The following is a 20,503-nucleotide window of genomic DNA, read 5'->3' on the forward strand; positions in this document are numbered from 1 at the left end:
GAGATCTCATAAAGGCAGCTCCCACTGATTCTCCTTGTTGTCTCCACAAGAAAAAGTGTGGAACCTATGGTGAAAGTTTAAATCCAGGGATGATGGTTTGGATCAGTATTCCTTGAGCGTCTCATCACTGTAAGTCTCTCTCCAACCCAGCGAGGACAGATTTCTCTGACAGTACTATCTAGAGCTAAGCTTTTATACAGTTGCTGGAAAACATGGCAATGGGTTCTCCTTCATGGAAACTGCAGTGTGCTCTCACAGCCCAGTGTCTCCTTCTCAGTGCTAAGTTCCCTTGCTTCCCTCTCTCTCTCACTCCTCAGCACAGCTCCTAGCTATGTGGAAGCAGGTAGAAAGGCAGTCTGCTGTGTTTGCATGCAGATTTCTAGAAGGACAGGCTGAATTTTGCTGCAGGCTCTATGAGCAACTGAGTAACAGAGTTTAGCAGTTTTTAAAATTGGGAAGCATGGAACACCTTTTCCAAGAAAAGCATTTGAGAATCACTGCAATAGGAGCTAACTTTCCCTTCACAAATAAGTCAGAAGATTTAAAAGCAGATGTCAAAGCTCCTTTTATTTTATAGCTGAAACGTCCTTCTTGCAAGGAAACAAAAGAGTAAAGCTATTCTTAGCTGGGTGGCGTTACCTTTTTAGCAAGCTTGTTTGCTTCCTGACTCCATCTGCTGGGAAGACACTCTACTACCTGCTGTCTGCACTGCCACATTTGGAAGAAGTGCAGAGGTGAATCACCATGCTTTCTCTCAGACTCTCTTACTGTGGCTCAGTGGATATTTAAATATTAGGCAGCCTGGAATAGTTAAGACAGAGAAGAAGTCCTCCCGGAATACTTCATGCACAGTCACTAGATGCTCTCTTGCAAAGCGGGCGTTATTGGGTCAGTTCCTTCCTCTGGTTTTCCGTGTAGCAGGGGAATGTTCTTTTAAGGAGGCTAGAAGCTATCCCCAGCCTCTCTTTTTGTTTAAAATGCTTACATAACTTTTGGAGCAGAAACTGGAATTTAGATGTCTTTGCTGGCCGGTGAATGTTGTAGCCACCGCTTGTTCTTCCTATCTGGCTCAGGGAGCGGAGAGGGAAATAGTTCGCGCAAACGGCAGCAAGCAGAGAGGGCAGCGAGCAGACCGTCCTCCCCGAGCGCGGCGGACGCGGGACGGCGCCCCGGGGCCGGCGGGGGCTCCCCGCTCCGCTCCGCTCCGCTCCGCTCCGCGCCCCGCTCCGCTCCGCCGATGGCGGCGCCGCAGCCTCCTCGCCCCCCGCCTCCCTGGCTTTGCTCCTCCGAAAGATGCCCGCAACGGAGCCGGCGCGCTGCGCTCAGGTTAGAGGAACTTCCCTGTCCGCCGCGAAGGGGCAGCGCGGGTGGCTGCGCCGGGCCGCGCTCCACCGCGGAGCCGCCGCGGAGGGGAGCCGGGCGCCCCGAGGCGGGCAGGGCCCCTCGCAGGCCCGGGCGGCGGGGCCGGGGGCGCCCCCTCCGCGCAGGATGGGCCAGCAGCTCCCGTCCCACGCGAGCTGAAAGCGCGCGCGGCCGCGGGGAGCCGAGCTGCGCCGCCGCCTCGGCGCGGAGCGGAGCGGGGCCGGTCCCGCCGCCCCGGGAGGCGCCGTCCCCGCGCCGCAGCCGTGCGCCGCTCCCCCGGGGGAGCCGGCTGCCGCCCGGCGGGGCCGCGGGAGGCGGGCGCGGGGGAGGCGCTCGCCGCCGCCCCGCACCGGCGTCGGCGCGAAGCCCCGGCGGGCAGCGGCGCGGTGCGGCGCGGGGGGCGGGCGCGCCGCAGCCGAGGCGGGCGAGGGGAGGCAGGTGCCTCCCGAGGCACATCCCCTCCGGAGGGGCTCGGCCCGCCCGTGCGCCGGCTGAGGCGCTCGGCCCGCCGGCCCCGGGCCGCCGCCGCGCCCCGAGCAGCCCCGGCGGTGCTCCTGCCCCGGCGCCGGCGTTTCGGGAGCCGCCGTGCCATGCTGCCGGTCGCGGACTGACTGACTGACGAGTGAGTGAGTGAGCGAGGGGAGTGCGGGAGCTCGTCGCGGAGCCGAGGCGCTGCCGAGGTGGCCCGAGGTGACGGGAGGCTGCGAGAGGCGCCGCGCCAGCGCCCGGGAGCGATACGACCGTAAGTGCCGGCAACTTCGCCCGCCGGCCCCGGGGCGGGCTCCGGCCGAGGGACCCCTCCGCGGGCAGAGAGGGGCTCTGCTTCGGGGAACAAAGCCCGGTTCCCAGCATAGCGAAAAAAAAAGAAAAGAAAAGGTGGGGGGAGGTGTAGGAGGTGTGAGCGGGAGCCCCAGGTGCAGCGTGCGCGGTGTTGCCCCCTCGGAGGAGCCGGGGGCTGCCGGCTCCGGTGCGCGGCGCTGCCCTCCCGCGCGTGGGCGGGAGCCGCCCGAGCCTCCGCCGCGGGCCGGGGCGGGCGGCGGCGCTGTGCGGGGCCGCTGCGCGGGTTCTCCGCGGGTGCGCGGCGCCGGCCGGCGTGCACCGGCGGCCCGGCCGAGCGGTGCTGGCCCCGGCTGGGTGCCAAGGGGTTAAGTTGCGGAAGGGCGACGGGAAATTATGAATTCTCGAGTTTTACTTTAGCTTTTGCACTGAGGAGCAGGTCGCTTCCAATACGGTGTAAATTGTAGATAGTAGCAGTTCTCCATCCTGGAAGTACAGGGCATTTAAATGACACCTGAGTCACAAGTCAATGTTTCTCATTCATGTCAGATGTCATTTCCATGTTATTTTCTGTCTGCTCAGCTGATATCTGTATTTCCTTTGTCATTTGACACTGAAAATGTAAAAACATTATTAGGTTTCAGAATATTGCCATTGATGACAATACATTGATGTATGAGACTATTTACTTTATGTGTGCAATTGCAATAGAAATGCTTGCCGGTTTTGTCTTTAAATTGCAATATTGATTTCATTATTGTGGGCTTCTTGACAAGGTTAAGGAATTTGACAATTTGTAAAGAAAAGAGAAAAATTTCGGTTTTATTTCAGTTACAGGATGTCAATTGTAACTGAAACAATGGAGGAAAAGTCATTGATAAAAAAGAGTAAATAGCAAGATGTGTATCCTGAGACTTCCTGAAGTCGATATCTTCAATATCTAGCAAATGCCTTCCTGCCATGCTTTTAAGTTCACTGGCTATAATTTCCACTTCTTAAGGGTAGTACAGTACATGATATTCTTCCCAGGACCATGCTCTCTCCATCTTAAAGGGAGTTAAACAATCTGAGTAAAAGGAGTTTCGAATGAATTAATCAAGTCAGTGCATCAAAATGCATTTGTCTTTTTGTTGGTACTGAAGTAAATAAAACTCTTGCTTCTCCTTCTTTGGGGGGAAAAGTGTTCATAGGACAGTATTCAGGACCCCTGTGCTTAGGACAGTATTTGAGTGGAGAACCTGTGTCACTGGAAGGGACCTTGCATTTCTTGAGGGCTGAAAGAGTATCAGTGCTGACCAGGGTGAGGTTTCGCTGTCACAAACAGCTCAAGCTGCAGGTGATATTTAGCTAAAGAGGGAATTTAATTCATCACTCAGAATCCTAAGCATAAGTGTGAGGTAGATAAAAACATTAGAACAAATAATTCCTTTAAATTTTTTCAGACATCTGACAACCTTTAGCAGTAGGTAACCTTTGCTAAGTTATCTTTGTGATGCCTGCTATAGCTGTCATATACTGGCTGACATGAAATCATTTTGAATGGACTAAAATGTTTCAGTACTCAGCTATATGCACTAAAATATGCTAACTTTGTAAATCTTGACTAAAATTTGGCCCTATTAAGATCAACGGCAAAACCCCAATTAACACCTCCAAAGACTGGGTTTCACCACCTGTCTTCATTAGCATTTTATGGCTCAGTGCCAGCCAACTGTGGTTAGAAATTCAAGTGGCAAAGTTTAAAATGTGGGTAGTGATGTCGCATACAACAGCGCTCTGTAACAGTGCTTTATAATTTGGAGGAATAGCCACACAGGTGTTAACATATTAAAAAAAACACTGTATAATAAATTGTATTGTGCTTTTGAAAAGAGTAGGCTGTTCAGATTTGCCTTATACTTAGATTTTTGTGAATACTTTCATCAGAATGGATCGTAAATAAGTCAGATTGCAGTTTGGGTATGTACCATACTTTAAGAGAGGTATTCAGACTGTGTTGAGAAATATCATCAAAATATGTTGATATGGTAAATATGTTAAATTTATGACTTATTATAAAAATGTCTGCAAACAATAGAGCTTTCTTACAGTGTAGCTCTCTACAGCTTATAAGCTTTTATGTGAGATGAAGGAACAGAAGCATCTTTTCTAAAGAACTTGTTGAAATATTACTGCATAATATTTTTGCAAGAATAAGCTTATTAAACTGAGTGAATACAGTTTAACAAACTTTTTCCCCTATGTCTACAACAGAATGGTTTTGAAAGCATCTGAAAAAGTTGAAAATTTTCATTAAAGATGAAAATGATGATCTACAGAATGTTTTGCAGAATTATTTTTCTTCCAGCTCTCCTCCCAGATCGAAGTAGAATGGAACAATGCTTAAAAGCTAGCCATTTAGTATTATATGTTTATTTAAAATCTATATCTATGGTCCTGTAGGAAACTAAATGGGCATTTGCTTATATACAAGTCCTGTTATATAATAATACCAACATGAACAAAAGAGCTGCTATTAATTCCATTAATTTTGTATAAGCAAAAATGGAAGAAGAAAAAGCATATCATGGTTTAGAGTTCCTGAAAATCATTAGATAAAAGAAAGACTTTTCTATATTTATTTTTAAAGTGATGTGTGCAAATTCAGATCTTGAGAAAATGAATGACTGAATCTTGTCAAGTGAGCTGCACTTGCCTGAAACCATGATAGCAAGTAACATGAAATTCAGTTCTGAAAATGCCCATCAGTCCCATATGTTAATAAGCTGGAGAGGTCATTTTTATTCTACTTCCGATTATTCAGGTTTGAGGTCCTGACTCTGTTGGCATTAAAGGCAACTGAAGTCAAGCTGCTAGCTCAGCTCATGCCTGAGCCTTTCCAGGGTGGTGTGGTTATGTGCTGAGCACTTTCAACCACTGCCCTTGTATTACAGTGGCATGCAGTCAGATCCCGGCCTGGGAGGACAAGCACCCACTAGGATTCACTCCTTTGAAACATTCACAATCGAAACAGCCAAGAGGCACCAAAATGCCCTGCCGAAGGCCGTGCAGTAGGGCAACAAACAACCTAGGTCTGAAGCACGAGTGCTCTGTACTTAGTGAGGGTACACTGAGTGCCTTTTAACAGGATTGAGCATTAATTGATCCTTTGATGAAGGCACTGAGGAAGGAATAACTAGCCCCTAAGGTTGTATGTTATTTCCGTCTGATCTTGTTTACTTCAGTATGAACATCAATGTTTACTTATAATAGCCTGCCAAGTAACAGCATATAATTACATATTGTTTGTTCTGTGCTGCTTTTTGGTCTTTACACGCACTTTCCCTTTCGGCATTGCTTTTAGTCACTTCGCTGCGCAGCAAGGGGCGGGTCTGCCTGCTAGAGGCCTCTCTTACAGCAGCGTGAGGCACGTGCCGGGGGTGCGAGACGTGCCCCTGTGGCCCAGGCCTGAGGAGCACAGCACTGGTGTCGGGGCGGCTGCCGTGCATATGTGACAGCGCTGCTTCGAGTACCTGAAATAACTGCTCTGGAGCTAGCCCTGGGATCTGCGTGGCACCCGGTTGTAGAGGTGGTGTTTTGTCTGAGGAGTACTTCTACAATACAGATGTTGTAACAAGTAGTTCTGATGTATAGTAAGCCTAGCTACAAATCTCCTTAAAATGTAATTCGCATTCTTCTGAAGTGCCTATGAAAGATTAGACTGCTAAATAGTGCTGTTAATTTAAATAAAGATCTCTGCTTGAAGATCAGTAACGCATAGACCATAGATATTTCGGGCTGAAGCTTTTTTGTTGTTGTTACAGTTATGCTCCGTGCATGGCTTTTGATGGTGCGATAAGCAAGTGGAAAGAATAGAGAATCTGTGTACAAGACTGTTTTTAAAAGTCTGTTCTTCGTATTGGATGAAATTTGAACTGGATTTGCCAATGAACTGGAGAGACACTGGATTGCTTGTATGTAGTACTGGCTAATACAATACGCATATAGCACAGTGATGTTGGCCTATCTCAGTTATTCAGCAGCAATAGTAGCAATGCTGGATTTGGTATTCACCCAACAGTAACAACTGGGAAACCCATGCCTGATGCTAAAGTTTGTATTTATGGACATGTTTTACCTGGATACCTTTTTAATTAAGATGACACTCATAAATGTCAAAAGAGTCTTATTTTGGGTGGTCTGCTGAACAAATTGGTGACTTTTTATGCCTCACCAGTGAGCAGATGAGCCATTTAAGTGGCTCCATAATTTTGAGGTGAAGCTTAGATAAAGATATGGGTTCACAGGGTGGGGAGGACTTGGGGCTAGTAGTTACCTTTTCATGGAGGGCTCGACTGCCTGTGCACTAGCTTGTATGGGCGTACACAAAGACTTGCCATTAAACAAGGAAGAACAAGAAATGTTGGTACTCAACCACAAGGTGAAAGTGGAGCCATTTAACATATTTGCTAATAAATAGCACTGAGAATGAGAATAGATATAAAGCACGTCAGAGCTATGCTGCCATGGATTTTTCCATGGTTCCCAAAATACCTTCTGAAACAGGATTATATTGCAGACAGGCGAGTCAGTACTGGCTTTTAGAAAGCTGCCTCCTGAAGTGCTGCAGTCCTCAGAGGTGGATTACTGCAAAGATCAGCTTAGTCTCTGCACCTCAGACCCAGGGCAACCTGCAGGGATCTCCTGGATCCAGGAGGAGGTGGACTGACAGTGCGGTGCTGGTGTTCCTGCTTGTACAGGTAGTAAAAAAAAAAAATTGAAAAATATGGTTTATGCAAATGCATCTCATCCACTGCATCTGAATACAATTGCATTGCACCTGTTTATTCACTGTAATCCTGTCATGTTCAGTAAAGGTGACATGGAATGGCATCTATTTTAAAATAAGCTTCTGCAGTGTGACTTCTTGATGATTTATTTCAATTATACGTAATAGAAGACCTGGCACAGATTTGGCAGAATTGGTTATTTACACCACACTTTAATAGAGTTTTTGAAAATAAACATTTTGTTTCATGTGACACTGTCCAGCAAATGTTTTCCTCTTTGGTTATATACAGCAGTGTATATAAGAACCATATCACCCTTTGTCTGTGGCTTTTGATGAACATTATTTACTATTACCAAGAGTTAGATGAATAATACACTTGATAAATTTTGCAATATTTTTGAATCTATGGTTTCACTGGTATTTTATTTATAGTAGCTCTGGTAGTATATACTTTAAAAGAATATAAAGATAGTGATGTATGCTTGTTGGTGGCTTTCACATGCTCACTGTAGTTTGCAATATGTTCATTAACTTGGGGCAAAGCACAAGTTAGAAAATTGCTATTGTTCAGAAGCAGGTGTTTGAAATGCCTTTCTCTTCTGGGATGTGCTACTAAGTGCTGAACTGCCTCTCCACAATTAGAAAAGCAGATTTTTATTCTGTTGTTTTGTCCTAGAAATTGGACACTTCTGTGGGCAATGCCAAGTGAGTTCGCAGACATATTTTGAGGTTGCTCGAGTCAAGATGAATTGTATCTTCTCACAGCTAAGCTGATAATAAAAAAACTCTTTTAAATGATGTGAAATACTACTTAAAACACAATATTGTTATTAGAAAGATGTCAAAGCTCTATAGTTAAGATTGTGCTGAGATATACTTGCAAAAGAAAAAGAGGCAAAACTTCTATTTTACTATTTTATTAGTGACTGGAATAAGACTCCACATTTGGCACAGTATCTCTTCAAATGTTGACTGAATTTTATGTGTGTGTTTTTTATGGTGAAATACTTACTTAGTTTTCTGTGCTCACATAACAGAAATTGCTGTAATCCATGGCACTATTTACAGCTTGATGGAAGAATGAGAAAGGTAATCAAAAACTAAATAAATTCATGGGAGTGAATTGGCCACTTCCATTTCTCTCAGGCAATGTTAAGGCCTAAATATGGGAAAGCTCACATGACTGCAACGTTGTAGCTGTGAAGTATGCCAATGGATTACTGTTAGTGTATTAGTTCTGATTTCTCTCCATCTTCTATCAGTCATGAGTGCTAACTGCATAGAAAAATCATAACATGTTTCATTGATATTGTTTGTACTTGGATCGCCACTGCAGGATGTGTGTGCTAGAGCAGTTCATCTGTGGCAAATCAAGCTATCCTCATTGCAGTGAGTTCTGAACAAGTAACATGATCCCCCAAAGTGATTTGCCCTTTTAAATTTAACCCTCCACAAAGCAATACTAACTTGGTCATGCTCTACAGTGTCTTTGGTACAGAACGCATCTGTGTCTCACTTTCTGTTGCACAGGCAATGTTCTCCTGTGCAGAGCTCCGGCTCTTCCTTATCTTTGTCTCTCCATTCATGTGTCTATAGTCTTTGTTACTTGTGGCTGTGTAGCTGCTTCATCGCTTGGATCATCTCTTATGTTGCTCTCCCTTTTGCTGTATATCAGCTAGCAAACAGATGGTAGGCATCTTTTGAAGGATGAGTGTAATTCCTTGCAGAAGAGGAACAAATGATGTCCATAAAGTTACTGTTCTTCAGCTATTAAGGAATGCTGTCTTCCATTCACTGGAGCATAAGGAACAGCAAAAGTTATTTGATGCTCTTTAGATTGTCATGATAGTCCTCCAAACTACTATGCACAGCCTGAAACACCCTGTGAGCATGAACATTTCCAGCCCTTAAACAAGCTAAGTGCTATCTCCTCCAACCATATATGCTCAAGGCCAGGGGAAAGAGGTTACTTACACCTTCGATACCTCACCCGATTACCTGGAGAAACTTTTCGTAATTGTTCTTGGCTTTGGTAATGAGAAAGGTATCTAAGACTGATGACTTTCCTCATGAAAGTAGTTAGATCTTTTCTGGTGAGAACTCCTGTTCTCACCAACCAGTCCAGCTCCTACTGGGACCCTCATTTTCTTTTCTCTGCAAATCCCTGCTCCCCAGAAAATATGAAAGTATAAGTGAGAGGGAAGGTTCACTGCTGTTATCCTTTACTGTGCTGCTGGTGTGGGAACACTATGAAGACTGAAGGGTATGAGATGTAGAAAGAAGCAAGTAGAGAAGACTAGACAGAAAAAAAGGAGAGGTGAAACACTGGAAAAGAGAGTGCATCCAACAAGAAAAATATAGAGAAGGAGGTGTTTTGCACAACAAAGAGAACACTGTCAGATGGAGGGGGTGCCTTAAAAAATATGTGCACTTATGCATTTAATGGTAGTCATGACTTTCTGGAAAGTTACATTACAAAATGCCTAATTAATTAATAGAGAGCATTGTCTTCCAGTATATATTTTAGCAAAGGAGATTTTGTTTGTGCTCCAATATTAAATTTTGCATTTACAATGTATTGATATGACATATCATTCATACTGGTTTAGTCACTTACACAAGTGTTTGAAGGGATTATTGAATCTCAACATTTTATATTGCAGCTCTTCCAGAAACTGTATTTCTCACAAATGAAAATGGCAAATAGGACTAGCATGAGGGTCATCCAAAGGATGGTTTAGTCTGACCAATTTAGAATATCTCCAGTAAGTCCAGTGGCTTTGCTTCAGGCCATTTAAGAACATTTTTTGAGAAACTGAAAGAGTAACACATAGTCTGCTGATCCTGTTTCTCCTCACTGTGCAGAGTTGTAGGGCTTAGAGTTTAGAAAATCCTTTAAGTCCTGGTCTTGAGAAAGACTCAGTGATGAGGAACAAACTGGGTGTAGGTAGACTTTCCTTTAATTTTCTGAGGGCCACTTCCCCTACTACAAGCTACTTGACTCATTTAAGTCCTTGAGCTGTGTGCATTACAATATAAAATTTTCCCCTGTGTTTAAATGCTGCCAAGTACATTTTAGGTCAAAGTAGCATCAAGTAATAAATAATAATCATTGTTACCATATGTTCTCACAGATCTAGCAGCCTCAGTATTTTCTACTCTGCTTTTTTATTGTAGGTCTCATGGTATTTGGTAGTATGTGCTTCTTAAAGGCCTAAGTCTGGAGTCATCTCAGCACTGAAAAGAAAGCACGTATCCATTTAGATTTATAAGTGTTTATACTCCTGCTAGCTTTATTGACAGTGCAGCCAAATAGTCAGTGTTTTGCATGGAATATGTTCATCCTGTGAAATGCCTAATATAATCAGAATTCATCACTGGAAAAACCTATAGATAGTTACCGCATAACTGTATCATTTCTTCTCTTTCACTTACCATCCAAAATAATTCACATCTCCAAGATCCACATCCAAAATAAAAAAATAAAAAACTCCTGCCCACTACAGCATTTTGTCATTGCTGTATTGCAACATCATTGCAACTCAAAGCTGTTTGAATTGTCTGCACAGTGACAGAAATGAAACAAATCTTTATATTTTAGACCAGTCTACGGTGAAATAGGTTGTAGAGTGGCAAAATGGCAGCAGGGTCCCTTTTATTAAGGGGGAAAGAAGTGGGGCTTAGTGGCCTATGGAGTCTGAGAAATGGGTACGACTAAGCAGGAAGAAGGTGTATAGACACTATACACAGAGTCTTGTGGAACCTTGACGATTACCTGAAGGTATCTTCATACACTAACAAAATACTGGGACAATGTTTCATCAGTGTCAAAGTCTACCATTTCTCTGCTTACATAAATAACTTGTGCTGTGTGGTCAATATCTTACTTATTATAATGCAGCTCATGAGATGCATTATAGCCATGTGACATGTATTCAGAATATGACTGATAACAGATTTCTTAAAGCGATGAATTGTGGTTTTCATCGCATATATAACTCCACATGGAGAAATCACAGTGGATATAACAATTAAAGATAGTTAGATATGCCAATTACTTTTCTGTGGATTTTTATAAAATATGTTTCAGAACTAATTTTACTGTTCAAAATGATCCATTTTTTCAATGAAAAAGGAAACATTAATGAATGGCAGGAAATTTTTTATAGCAACTAGATTTTTATTTCTCACTGTAAAATTACTTTTGCAGTTGAGGGGAATCTCAGCTATGCATAAAGGTATTTTATTCATTGTAAAATACTATTTTAATTCAAACAAACAAATGCACCATAATGTAATAAGTGTCTTGCACTCTGGATGGCTATAGCTTTGGTGGACAAAGATGCAACAGCCTGGAGAAGATACCCAGCCCTATTCAGGGTGCATACTTACAACTTTGTTTTGAGACATCTGAGATCTACTGTGTGACTATAGTAAGGCTGAATCTGGTTAGCATTATGTTTCCTGTACAAACACAGGCACGTAACCGTGCATGTGTGTGTGTGTGTGTATATATATATGTATGTATGTGTGTGTGTGTATATATATGTACATACACACATGTACATATATGGTTATCTATATGCAGTGTACAATGGAATTAATGCAGATTCATACTTCTTATCAGAAGTCCCCGGTTTCCTCAGCTTACCACTTTGCTAAACTTTCAGCTTTTGGGCTAAGAACTTCTGCAATCTGCCTTTGGATAAATTTATTTGAAAAATTTAGTCAAATAATTTTCATTGTCTCTGAAAATCTTGTCTAGTGCAGGATATATTGTTTTGCATATGTCCACAAGTTCTGGTCACTCTTTTTCTCTGAGAAATTCTTTTACTACCATGCTGCAGAAAATGGACTTGGCAGTAAATAGTTTCTGAGTCAGGGCTGAATTATTTTTTGTGTAAGAGCACACACACACACACACACGTGCGCACATGCACATGTGCACAGACACACACACACACACACACACACACACATTTGTACAGTCCAGAACATTGTAGAACTTTGGTCTGCAATCACAGTTTTGAAGTCCTGTAAGGCAGTCTACGCTGCCTAATTGAAGGCATATAGAACAAGAGCCAAAGCACAGAGGACGAGCAGAGAGAAAAGGAAAGTAAAGGAGATGATGACGACCTGAGGGCCGGGCAAAGAGATTCATACCTGTATGGCAGAAATCTTTGAAGGGCCTAGGGTCTGGCTGGGAATGGTGAATGGTATGGATGAATGGAGAGATGAAATGAGGTGAGAGGAAGCAGCCAACACCTGGGAGACAGGAGTGGAAGAGAAGAAAGTTTATAACGGAGAAGATCAAGATGAGGGAGCCAATGCCCATGACAATGTCTCTAGTCGTACACGCTCTTTCTGAGTCCTACCAGTCTTCTGATATTCGCAAATATTTGTGAAGATCTCTTGTAGTGTTTCATTTTCCTTCAGGACTTATTTATTAAAGGATGTCAACCTACCACTGCTGTGAACAACTCAATGCCATTCACAGAGACCTGTTCAATGTACCTAAAGGTTCCAGTCCCTTTCATGAAATGTTATATTGTCAAGTGTAGTTAAAATGCTGATGCACTGACTGTTAAAACGCTGGTATTCACTCATGTATTTATTGTACAGAGCTTCAGAGGCCAAGGTGTAGACACAGAAAATCTGAATCTCTGAACACCCAATTAATTTAAGCAATTCTGTTTAGTTCACTATATTTAGTGACCAAGACTGTGAGTCTCATTGTCTTTCTGGGAAAAATCTGGAGAAAAGTTTCATGTTGCTCACACGAAGAAAGGAAAGAAGTGTACAGCTTCTGAACTTCTAAAAAGGATGCATGCAATGCACAGGTTGAACTGATGGAATCAGTTTGGGTTTTTTTGTTTTTTTGTTGTTTTTTTTTTTTGCAGGGCCTCAGGCAGAGAGGGTGAAAGCTTCTCTTTTTCTCATATTCTTTTGTACAGACAGATGACAATGTTTACAGATGCCTGTAAGGGAGAGCTTACTGAAGCAAACAAGAAATTTGGATGTACTTTTGGAGCTATTTGAAGCATACTGTTTCAGAGAGAAGAGTTCTCCATTCAGAGAAGAAATCCTAGGAAAGCTGAAGACCTGCTGAGTCCTCTGATGTGAGTGAATCAACTGGCTGTAACAGATTAGAAAAAGACTGTTATTGCAGAGGAGAGTGGAGTGCAGGAAACTCTTAATGGGATGAGGCAAAAAAGAAATGGAGGGATGTATGTTAGTGGAGGGCACTTGAACATCCTAAGATACCACTAGAATGGCTAGAGCATAAGCCATCCAGAGCAGATGAAAAGACACCTCAGTAATGATGACATGTAGACGATAACATGCAGGAGGTCAGCAGTCGCTCATATGCACAGTCCCAGATAGAGGCATCAATCACAGTTCATGTCAGAAGAGAAGCCTACTGTAAAGGCACAAAACCAGCAAATTGCCAGTGAATGTAGATAGTATCACACAATCGAAAATGAAAGCTGAGTGCTTGAGAAGATTTCTGTTACACACTACAAAGCAAGCTGAGGAGAACAAAGCCTTCAGTGCATGCAATTGAAGAATGCCTCTGGAGAAAGCAGCAAGCAGCAATGCTGCAGAATTCTTTTTTGTCTTCAGTATAGAAAAAGGAGAATAATAGTGGTGAGACAAGCAACTTTTCTAATAAATCTTGAAGAAATAGCTGTAAAAATCAGCATCAACATTGGGGTACAATTTTGGGGACTGACTATGGGAAAAATTGAACCTATGGCACAAAACATAACAAGACTAGTAGAGTACAAGAATATCTATTCTATGTAGATATAAGTCAAGGAAAAAGTAAATATCCAGGTGTCTGTATAATAGCTTCTCCAGCAGAATTAATTTTTGGATTTCAATTTTAGCTATGTATTAAATTTGTTAAAAACCTTAAGGGCAATGAAAACTGGAAAAGGACACAGCCTGGCAGACCTGTGTAGTAGGAAGTTTTCATGTGTGTTTGAAGACAGAGAATGTCAACTGCTTACTGCAAAATCTATCTGTAAGGCAGTACCAGTAATGCATACTCCACTGCGATAACTATTATCTCTACTTTGAGCCCCTTGGCAATAAAGACCTTAATTAGAAAAGTGAAGAAGACATGGGAAAGTGTACACTTGGTGATGACATTAGAGAAGAAAAATGAGGATATTCCACATATGCTCAGATATTAAAGATCTTTAAGGCAAAGAATCAGGAACAAATCAACACTAGAACAATCAAGCAATGATACAGGAACAAAACAACCCACTCATGCTGGATGACATCACTTCCAAACCCTCTCTAACAAGCATATTCATTATGCCTGATGCACAATTTGGTATTGGAAGATGAGCTAGGACAAGGAGGGCAGCTAATTAATGCCTTCCAACACTCTATCTGGAAGCCAGCATTTCAAAAATGCCTGCTGACGTGTCATCTGCACAAGATACGTGGAAGAAGAGAGGCCTTGCAATAGTAGAAAATCTTACCAGAGTGAATGCCACTAAAAATCAATAGTGTTAATCACTCAATACAGGGGTCATTTCTAAATCACAGTCAGATCCAAATTGTTAGAGAGCAGATGAACGAGAGGCTGTGAAATTTCCATCCTTGGAGATTTTCAAAACTAGCCTGGATGTGACCCTGAACAACCATATCTAATTTTGAAGCTAGCTCTGCTTTGAGCAGGAGGGTTGCTAGATTATCTCCAGAGGTTCATTCCAGCCTAATTTTTCCTGTGACTCAGGGAACTACTGTGGTCTGGAAAGGAGGCATCCAATCGGATCCTAAAGAAAGGGAAAGAAGAAAGGGTTGAAAGAGCCAATCACCTCAAAAGAACTGGAATTCAGATTAGGGGTAGCAATTTATCTACTAAATAGCAGAAATAATAGCATTTCTATAAGAACTGGAAGGGGGAAGAGAATCTGTTGCATGGTCCAAGAACTTGAAAAAATGAGGGCACAGTTCACCTGGAAATAAAACTAAATGTTCCAAGGGGAAATGGAGAAATAATCTGCAAGAAGTGCTTCATGAGCTGTGGGACATTGTGCTGGTGGTGCTCACACCAAGAACCTGTATGACAGCAACAATACACTGTCAAATGTCTTCTTAAGCATTTTTCCTCCCATGTCTGCATCCCATATTGCATCCTCATCCTTCATACACATGCTGTGCTGAGCTACAGAGAGCAGGGAGTCCTTTTTTTTAATGAAAAAATGTCAGGGTCTCAAAAGGAAATGCATTGGCTCCTCATCTGTGAAATCATGATAATACTATCTCTCCCCAAACAGCGGTAGTTTGAAGGTAAATTGTCAGTGAAGCATTTATACTGCAGTAATGAACACCATAGGAAAAACCATATGGGGAAATTAATAAATCAGTCTGCCACGCAAGGTTTGATGAGTGTACAATAAATGAAATTCACTGAGTACCTGTAAAAAAATAAAGTATTGAATCACTTATTCAGTGGACACTGTTCATCCTTAGCAACCCAATGAGGAAAGGATTCATATGGAAAAATAAGTGCGAGGACAAGAATTAAAAATTGTAATGCATATCCCTGAGAATGCTAAGCTAAGGGTACATAAGCAGTTTCTAACTTTTGAGTTACCTTTAGTCATGTGACTTTATTACATGCATTTAGTTTTAATAATGTAGTTTCAAGAGATTCTATATGAGATGAGGGCACCAGCACTTTACAGACACAGGCAAGTATGGTTTGTTTTTGTTTAAAAGATCTTGTAACATCACTGAATACAGGGTTTTTGCTAAAACTTTAATACATTCGTAAAATTAAAGGTGGAAAGTAAAGACAATGCAGGTATTTAAAAGCTTTAGGTTACACTTAAGCACATACAAGTTTCGGAAAGCAAAAGCTGATATATTTAGGACACTACTGAGAGCTAATATTAAAGTGGTCTTAATGCTGCTGAATAGTTAAAACTCATCAGTTTTAAAGAAGATGGCAGTATGGCAACCAATCTATTATTTTTCATGTCTAATGCTAGCCCATGAAGAACTCTCATTTTCTCTGTGGAATATTATCATTAGACTGATCCAAGAGGTACACCTCTGTTGTTCATCATCTGCTTCCTTGTAAGTTTTCTTCTTTTTTTAAAGAATCAATTACTCACACTGCAAACAAAATGAATTAATGCTAGGGCATGAGTTAGCTTCCATGACTGGCAGCACTGCTATCATGTCAGTGTGACTGAAGTGTGTCAGTAGCTAGTTGCTCCATGACAGGAGAAAATATAAGAAGAGATCTGTTATTCAAGTAGTTAGAAGATCTAGTTGTCTAGTAATTAAAAAAATACATATTTTGCGTTTCTCTTCCTATAATTTCTGTCATCTTCGTGCAGAACCCTCTTTTTCAGTGACTGGCAAACAATGAATGCATAATGGGCATTTCCTCAAACAAGTCATAATAACTTAAATCACTGTCCTAAATTAATGCATTTAAATCAATGGCTACATAGACTGGAGTCAGACCACCTACCTTTTATGCCTGGAAGTAGAATGGTAAAATACAATAAAAATGCATGTCACAAAATTAATCTCCTTAGTGTCTAATGAGGTGCCTGGACTGATCTGAGGTGCTGTCAGTACTGGGACTATGTGTGGTGACCTCAGAAACTTCAGCCAAGGTGAGCTAGATACCAGGAACCCATTTTAGATTTTGTCCAGGTGGACACGAGACACACATGGGCCTGTTGCAGCAAAAGTGCTCATATTAAGGCCTTAATTCTTATGTAAAAAGAGTTGATTTATATTAAGTCCTCTTTACACTATGAATGTAATGAAGAGTGACCATAGTGAAAGTGAGAATGGGGCCTAATGTAAAGAAATATAGTCTGCTTATTTAATTAAGGTCCCTTTGCATTAATCTGTTAGTGAAAAGGAATCTAGAGATGGTAGGTGTAAGTATAATCTATGTTTGCTTCAAAGCCTTTTAACTCTGCTAGAATGGTGTAACTGGTCCCCAGGGTAAACGAGAATGTGGCCCTCTGTTTTGTTAGTCCTTTAACTAACAAACCACACAAAGAACTGCACACATTTCTGAAGGTTTATATTTAATCTTAGAGACTTTTTAAACTCATGTCAGTTCTGCAATTTTTTCTGGTATTTTGCACTCCATGGTTGCAAGGCAGTAGTTCCCTATGTGCCTGCTAGTTTCCTGCTAAAGAACAGTATTTTAAATATAGAACAAAAACAATAACTTTGAAACAGAATGTAGCAGCAGAACAATTAAATAACACAGCTAAGACATAATTTCCACACACACCCCCAAAAAAGGAAATATAAACTCAAAGCCAAACCTCATTTTTAACTTTTCTTTTTGACTGCATGCCAAGTAGAGCCTAAAGCAGAGTCTGATTTTCCCTTGAAGTACGATATTAATTCCATCATGTTTGCTTGTGTGCATCTCCGCATGTGTGTGCATATATTACATCTTTCAATTGTTTTCAGTGGAAAGCCTGGACAATGCCTGTTAGCCTAAAGCAGGGAGGAGACAGGAAAAAATTGCTGAATAGATTGTTAAGAGGCAGCCTTCTCAGTAGGAATATGGGCACCAGGAGGGGAAGAGTTAAGAAGAGAATTTGATGAATAAATGCTTATGAAGTATTGGTATTGTTGCTGCTATTGCCACGAGGAAAAAAAAAAGAAAGGATGCATCAGAAAGCTGGCAGAAAAGAAATCAAACCATAGGCTTTTGGGAAATAGAGCACAGAGAGCTATTACCTTATTTTTTTCAGCTTTAGGGAACTTTCTTGCAAGGCAGATTTTTTCACAGTTTTCTCAGTCCCACTTGCTTACCTCTAGTCTTATTTTGGAGGTTGATAAGATGTCCAGTAGGTGGCATCCTATTAACACAGTGCTAATGTGTCTTCACATTTTTTCTTAAAAACATTTTCCTGCAGAATTTAAATCGACTATCACAGGGTCAGCACATGCAGAAGTTACATTTATGTGAAGACTTCAGGTCAAAACCCTCAAATCTGGATTCCCCAAGCTGCAGAAAATCCATATTTGGATATCTAAATGAAAAAGAGAGCAAGAGAGAATGTGTTTCCCCCCAGAGGTTTGAGGGGAACCCAGCTTTGAGGGAGTTCACCACAAATGGCAGCTTCACAGCACCTATGAAACCACTCCTGTTTAGATGTATGAGTTTTACCCTGACCGGTCTAACTTAAGGACCAGTTTTAGGGATGTGGCGATTAGGACTTCATGTTTACATTTAAGTGATCGATTATAGAGATTGTAACATCTTGTTCTCCACATTTAATCTACCTCTGTTACATGTTGATCATTTCTTGAAATGTGCTTGTTTTTTCTTCCTAAGAAATAGCCTTGACAATGATAGCTAGGGAAACAGGTGTTGTTAAAAACTATATCTGCTTATGTATCTACATATACTTCTGATATGAATAATTGTCATCATTACAAAACACATATGCCAGGTCACTGGAAATGATTTGAACAGGCATATGCTTCAGGCTGCTAGTGTCCAGCATGAGACATCAGTACCACGTACCAGCTAGCCATTTGATTAGCCAGTACCCCGCCTGACACCACACTAGATAATTCACAGACTGACTGCAGGTAGAACACCAATGTGTTAAAGTGTTTGGGAATGTGTAGTGAATCAGAATACTGAGTAGTCAGGAATGTCTCTGCTTGGCATGAGATAGCATTTTTGGACATCTGTTCTTCAAATTGAACAGCCACCTACGGCTCTGCCTGCAGGTCCACCTTCCTTGGAGAAGTGCTTCACTCCACAGTGCCTGGAAACAACCAGAAAAAATCACGGTCACTATCTAATAACACAAGATCTGAAATAAACACAGTTGATAGCTGAGTAAGTCTTGCTAGTTCTAAAGCCCTCTTTACACAGAATAAAATTGACAGATCTTCATCAAATGGATCATAGACTGCAATTTTTGAAGCATTTTTCTCCAATTGAGTCCTGTGAAGTTTGCGAATTACCCTGGGGATAATGATGGCGTGCTGTACTGTATCCATCTGCAACGGATCAAGTGGTATCTCCTAGTCCTGGTGCTGTAACAAGTCAATTATCCAGTTAAGTTACATGAGATTGCGAGGTCACTCTGAGAAGAAAAGTTTAAGAAAATTAGGTTGAGTTACTGACGTATTTTCATTCCTTCTTTTATTTGGGTGAAAATTTATTCTGAATGTTTTTCATCCCAAATTATGATGAGGATATTGTTTTAAGGGGCATAAAGCCCCTTAATATTCACTGTACATGCTTGTTGAGTGTTGTGCTTCACGCATGGAGACTTATCAAAGAGTCCATCTCTGTAACTTCTTCCATCCTTGTCTACTCAGCCTGAGACAATCCTGTTTTCTGTCTTTGCAGAGGTAAAACTCCCCAGAAAGACAAAACTAAAAAAAAAGTTGTTGAGTTATTGCTGACAAATGTTTAAAGTGAAAGAATATTTCCAGGGTTAGGAAAATCCCTTTTACAGCAAGAATATGGGAAAAATTTTCCTAGTGAAAGTGTCGAAAAGCAATACCACATTAAATGAATGTCTCTGATGTTTACAAGGGTAATCTTTTAACCAGGTATAACCTGCAAAGTCATCTTCCAGAGTCCACAGGCACCATCTCAGTTTATCTGCTGCCAACCATAACTCTCTCAGGTTGTAGCAGACTGAAATTCATATAACGATAGCTTCATACCCACCCTTCAGCATGCAAGTGGCAAGAATCATGCTGATTTAGAAAACTTCTGCCACTTCTTGGAAAAAGCTCAGAGGAGCTGTATTCATTTCTAGGGTCAGAGGAAAGAACCCAATAAACAAAGTTTAAGACTTGGATAACCTAATAAAGACACTGCCCTTCTAAAATAACCAGGAGACTGGAGGAAAGAGAAAGGGCAAAATTCTTTCTCCCTTGCAGCTTACAGTAGGGGTGGAGTTTCAATATCTTAGATGCATGTTAAGGAGAGAGAGATAATAATGCGAAAAACATCCAGGACAGTCCTGTCTTAGAAGTCACAGCATACACAGTCACAACAGACTGACATGTTTGTCTCAGTACTTGCTGACTGATCCTCCAAAGTCTCTTTAATGACACATTTTCTGTGCTGACGTCAAACTGATAGGTGTCTGGTAACAAGGACTGTGTGTAACCATAACTCAAACTCTGGTGCAGTCAGCACATCTGTCACAGGTTAATACATAAGCACAAAGAGGACCGCACTAACACAGGAACCTCCATAGTTCCCCAGAGATGTTTCAGGTCTCTGTGTACTGGAATTTGCTCCTATCTTTAGCGGAGAGATGTGCAGAACCAAACCACTGCCAAGCAAGGGCCTGAGGAGGGCCACATGAGGAAGTTTCTTTCCTATGCTGTGTAAATAAAAGGTATTTATTGCTATGTTAATGAGTGGTGTGTAGGACTGATACCCCACATTTTCAGGTAAACCAAGGTCCACTTTGAAGAAAGGAACATTTTCTGATGTACCTCAGTGCATTATTAATTTTGTCAAATTCTATAGGAAACTGTTACTCCTATGTAGTATTATTACATATTTAAATTACACTATTGTCATGGGTTTGAAGA

General features: G+C 41.7%; 1 protein-coding gene across 2 annotated transcripts in view; it reads left to right on the forward strand.

Annotated features, from left to right (window-relative positions):
* The first annotated feature begins 1,015 nt into the window (after positions 1-1,015).
* Positions 1,016-20,503, forward strand: part of CALCR (calcitonin receptor) — a 176,235-nt gene continuing 156,747 nt past the window's right edge. Inside the window, exon 1 of one of the 2 annotated variants that reach the window (XM_067291682.1) lies at positions 1,016-1,326. In XM_067291682.1, the coding sequence (XP_067147783.1) occupies positions 1,016-1,326 (311 nt within the window). Of the gene's footprint in view, positions 1,327-1,847; positions 2,105-20,503 lie in introns of those variants that run through there. The other variant, XM_067291683.1, reaches the window with a different exon arrangement.

The sequence above is a fragment of the Apteryx mantelli genome, chromosome 2 (genome assembly GCF_036417845.1).
Source record: "Apteryx mantelli isolate bAptMan1 chromosome 2, bAptMan1.hap1, whole genome shotgun sequence".
Taxonomy (NCBI): domain Eukaryota; kingdom Metazoa; phylum Chordata; class Aves; order Apterygiformes; family Apterygidae; genus Apteryx; species Apteryx mantelli.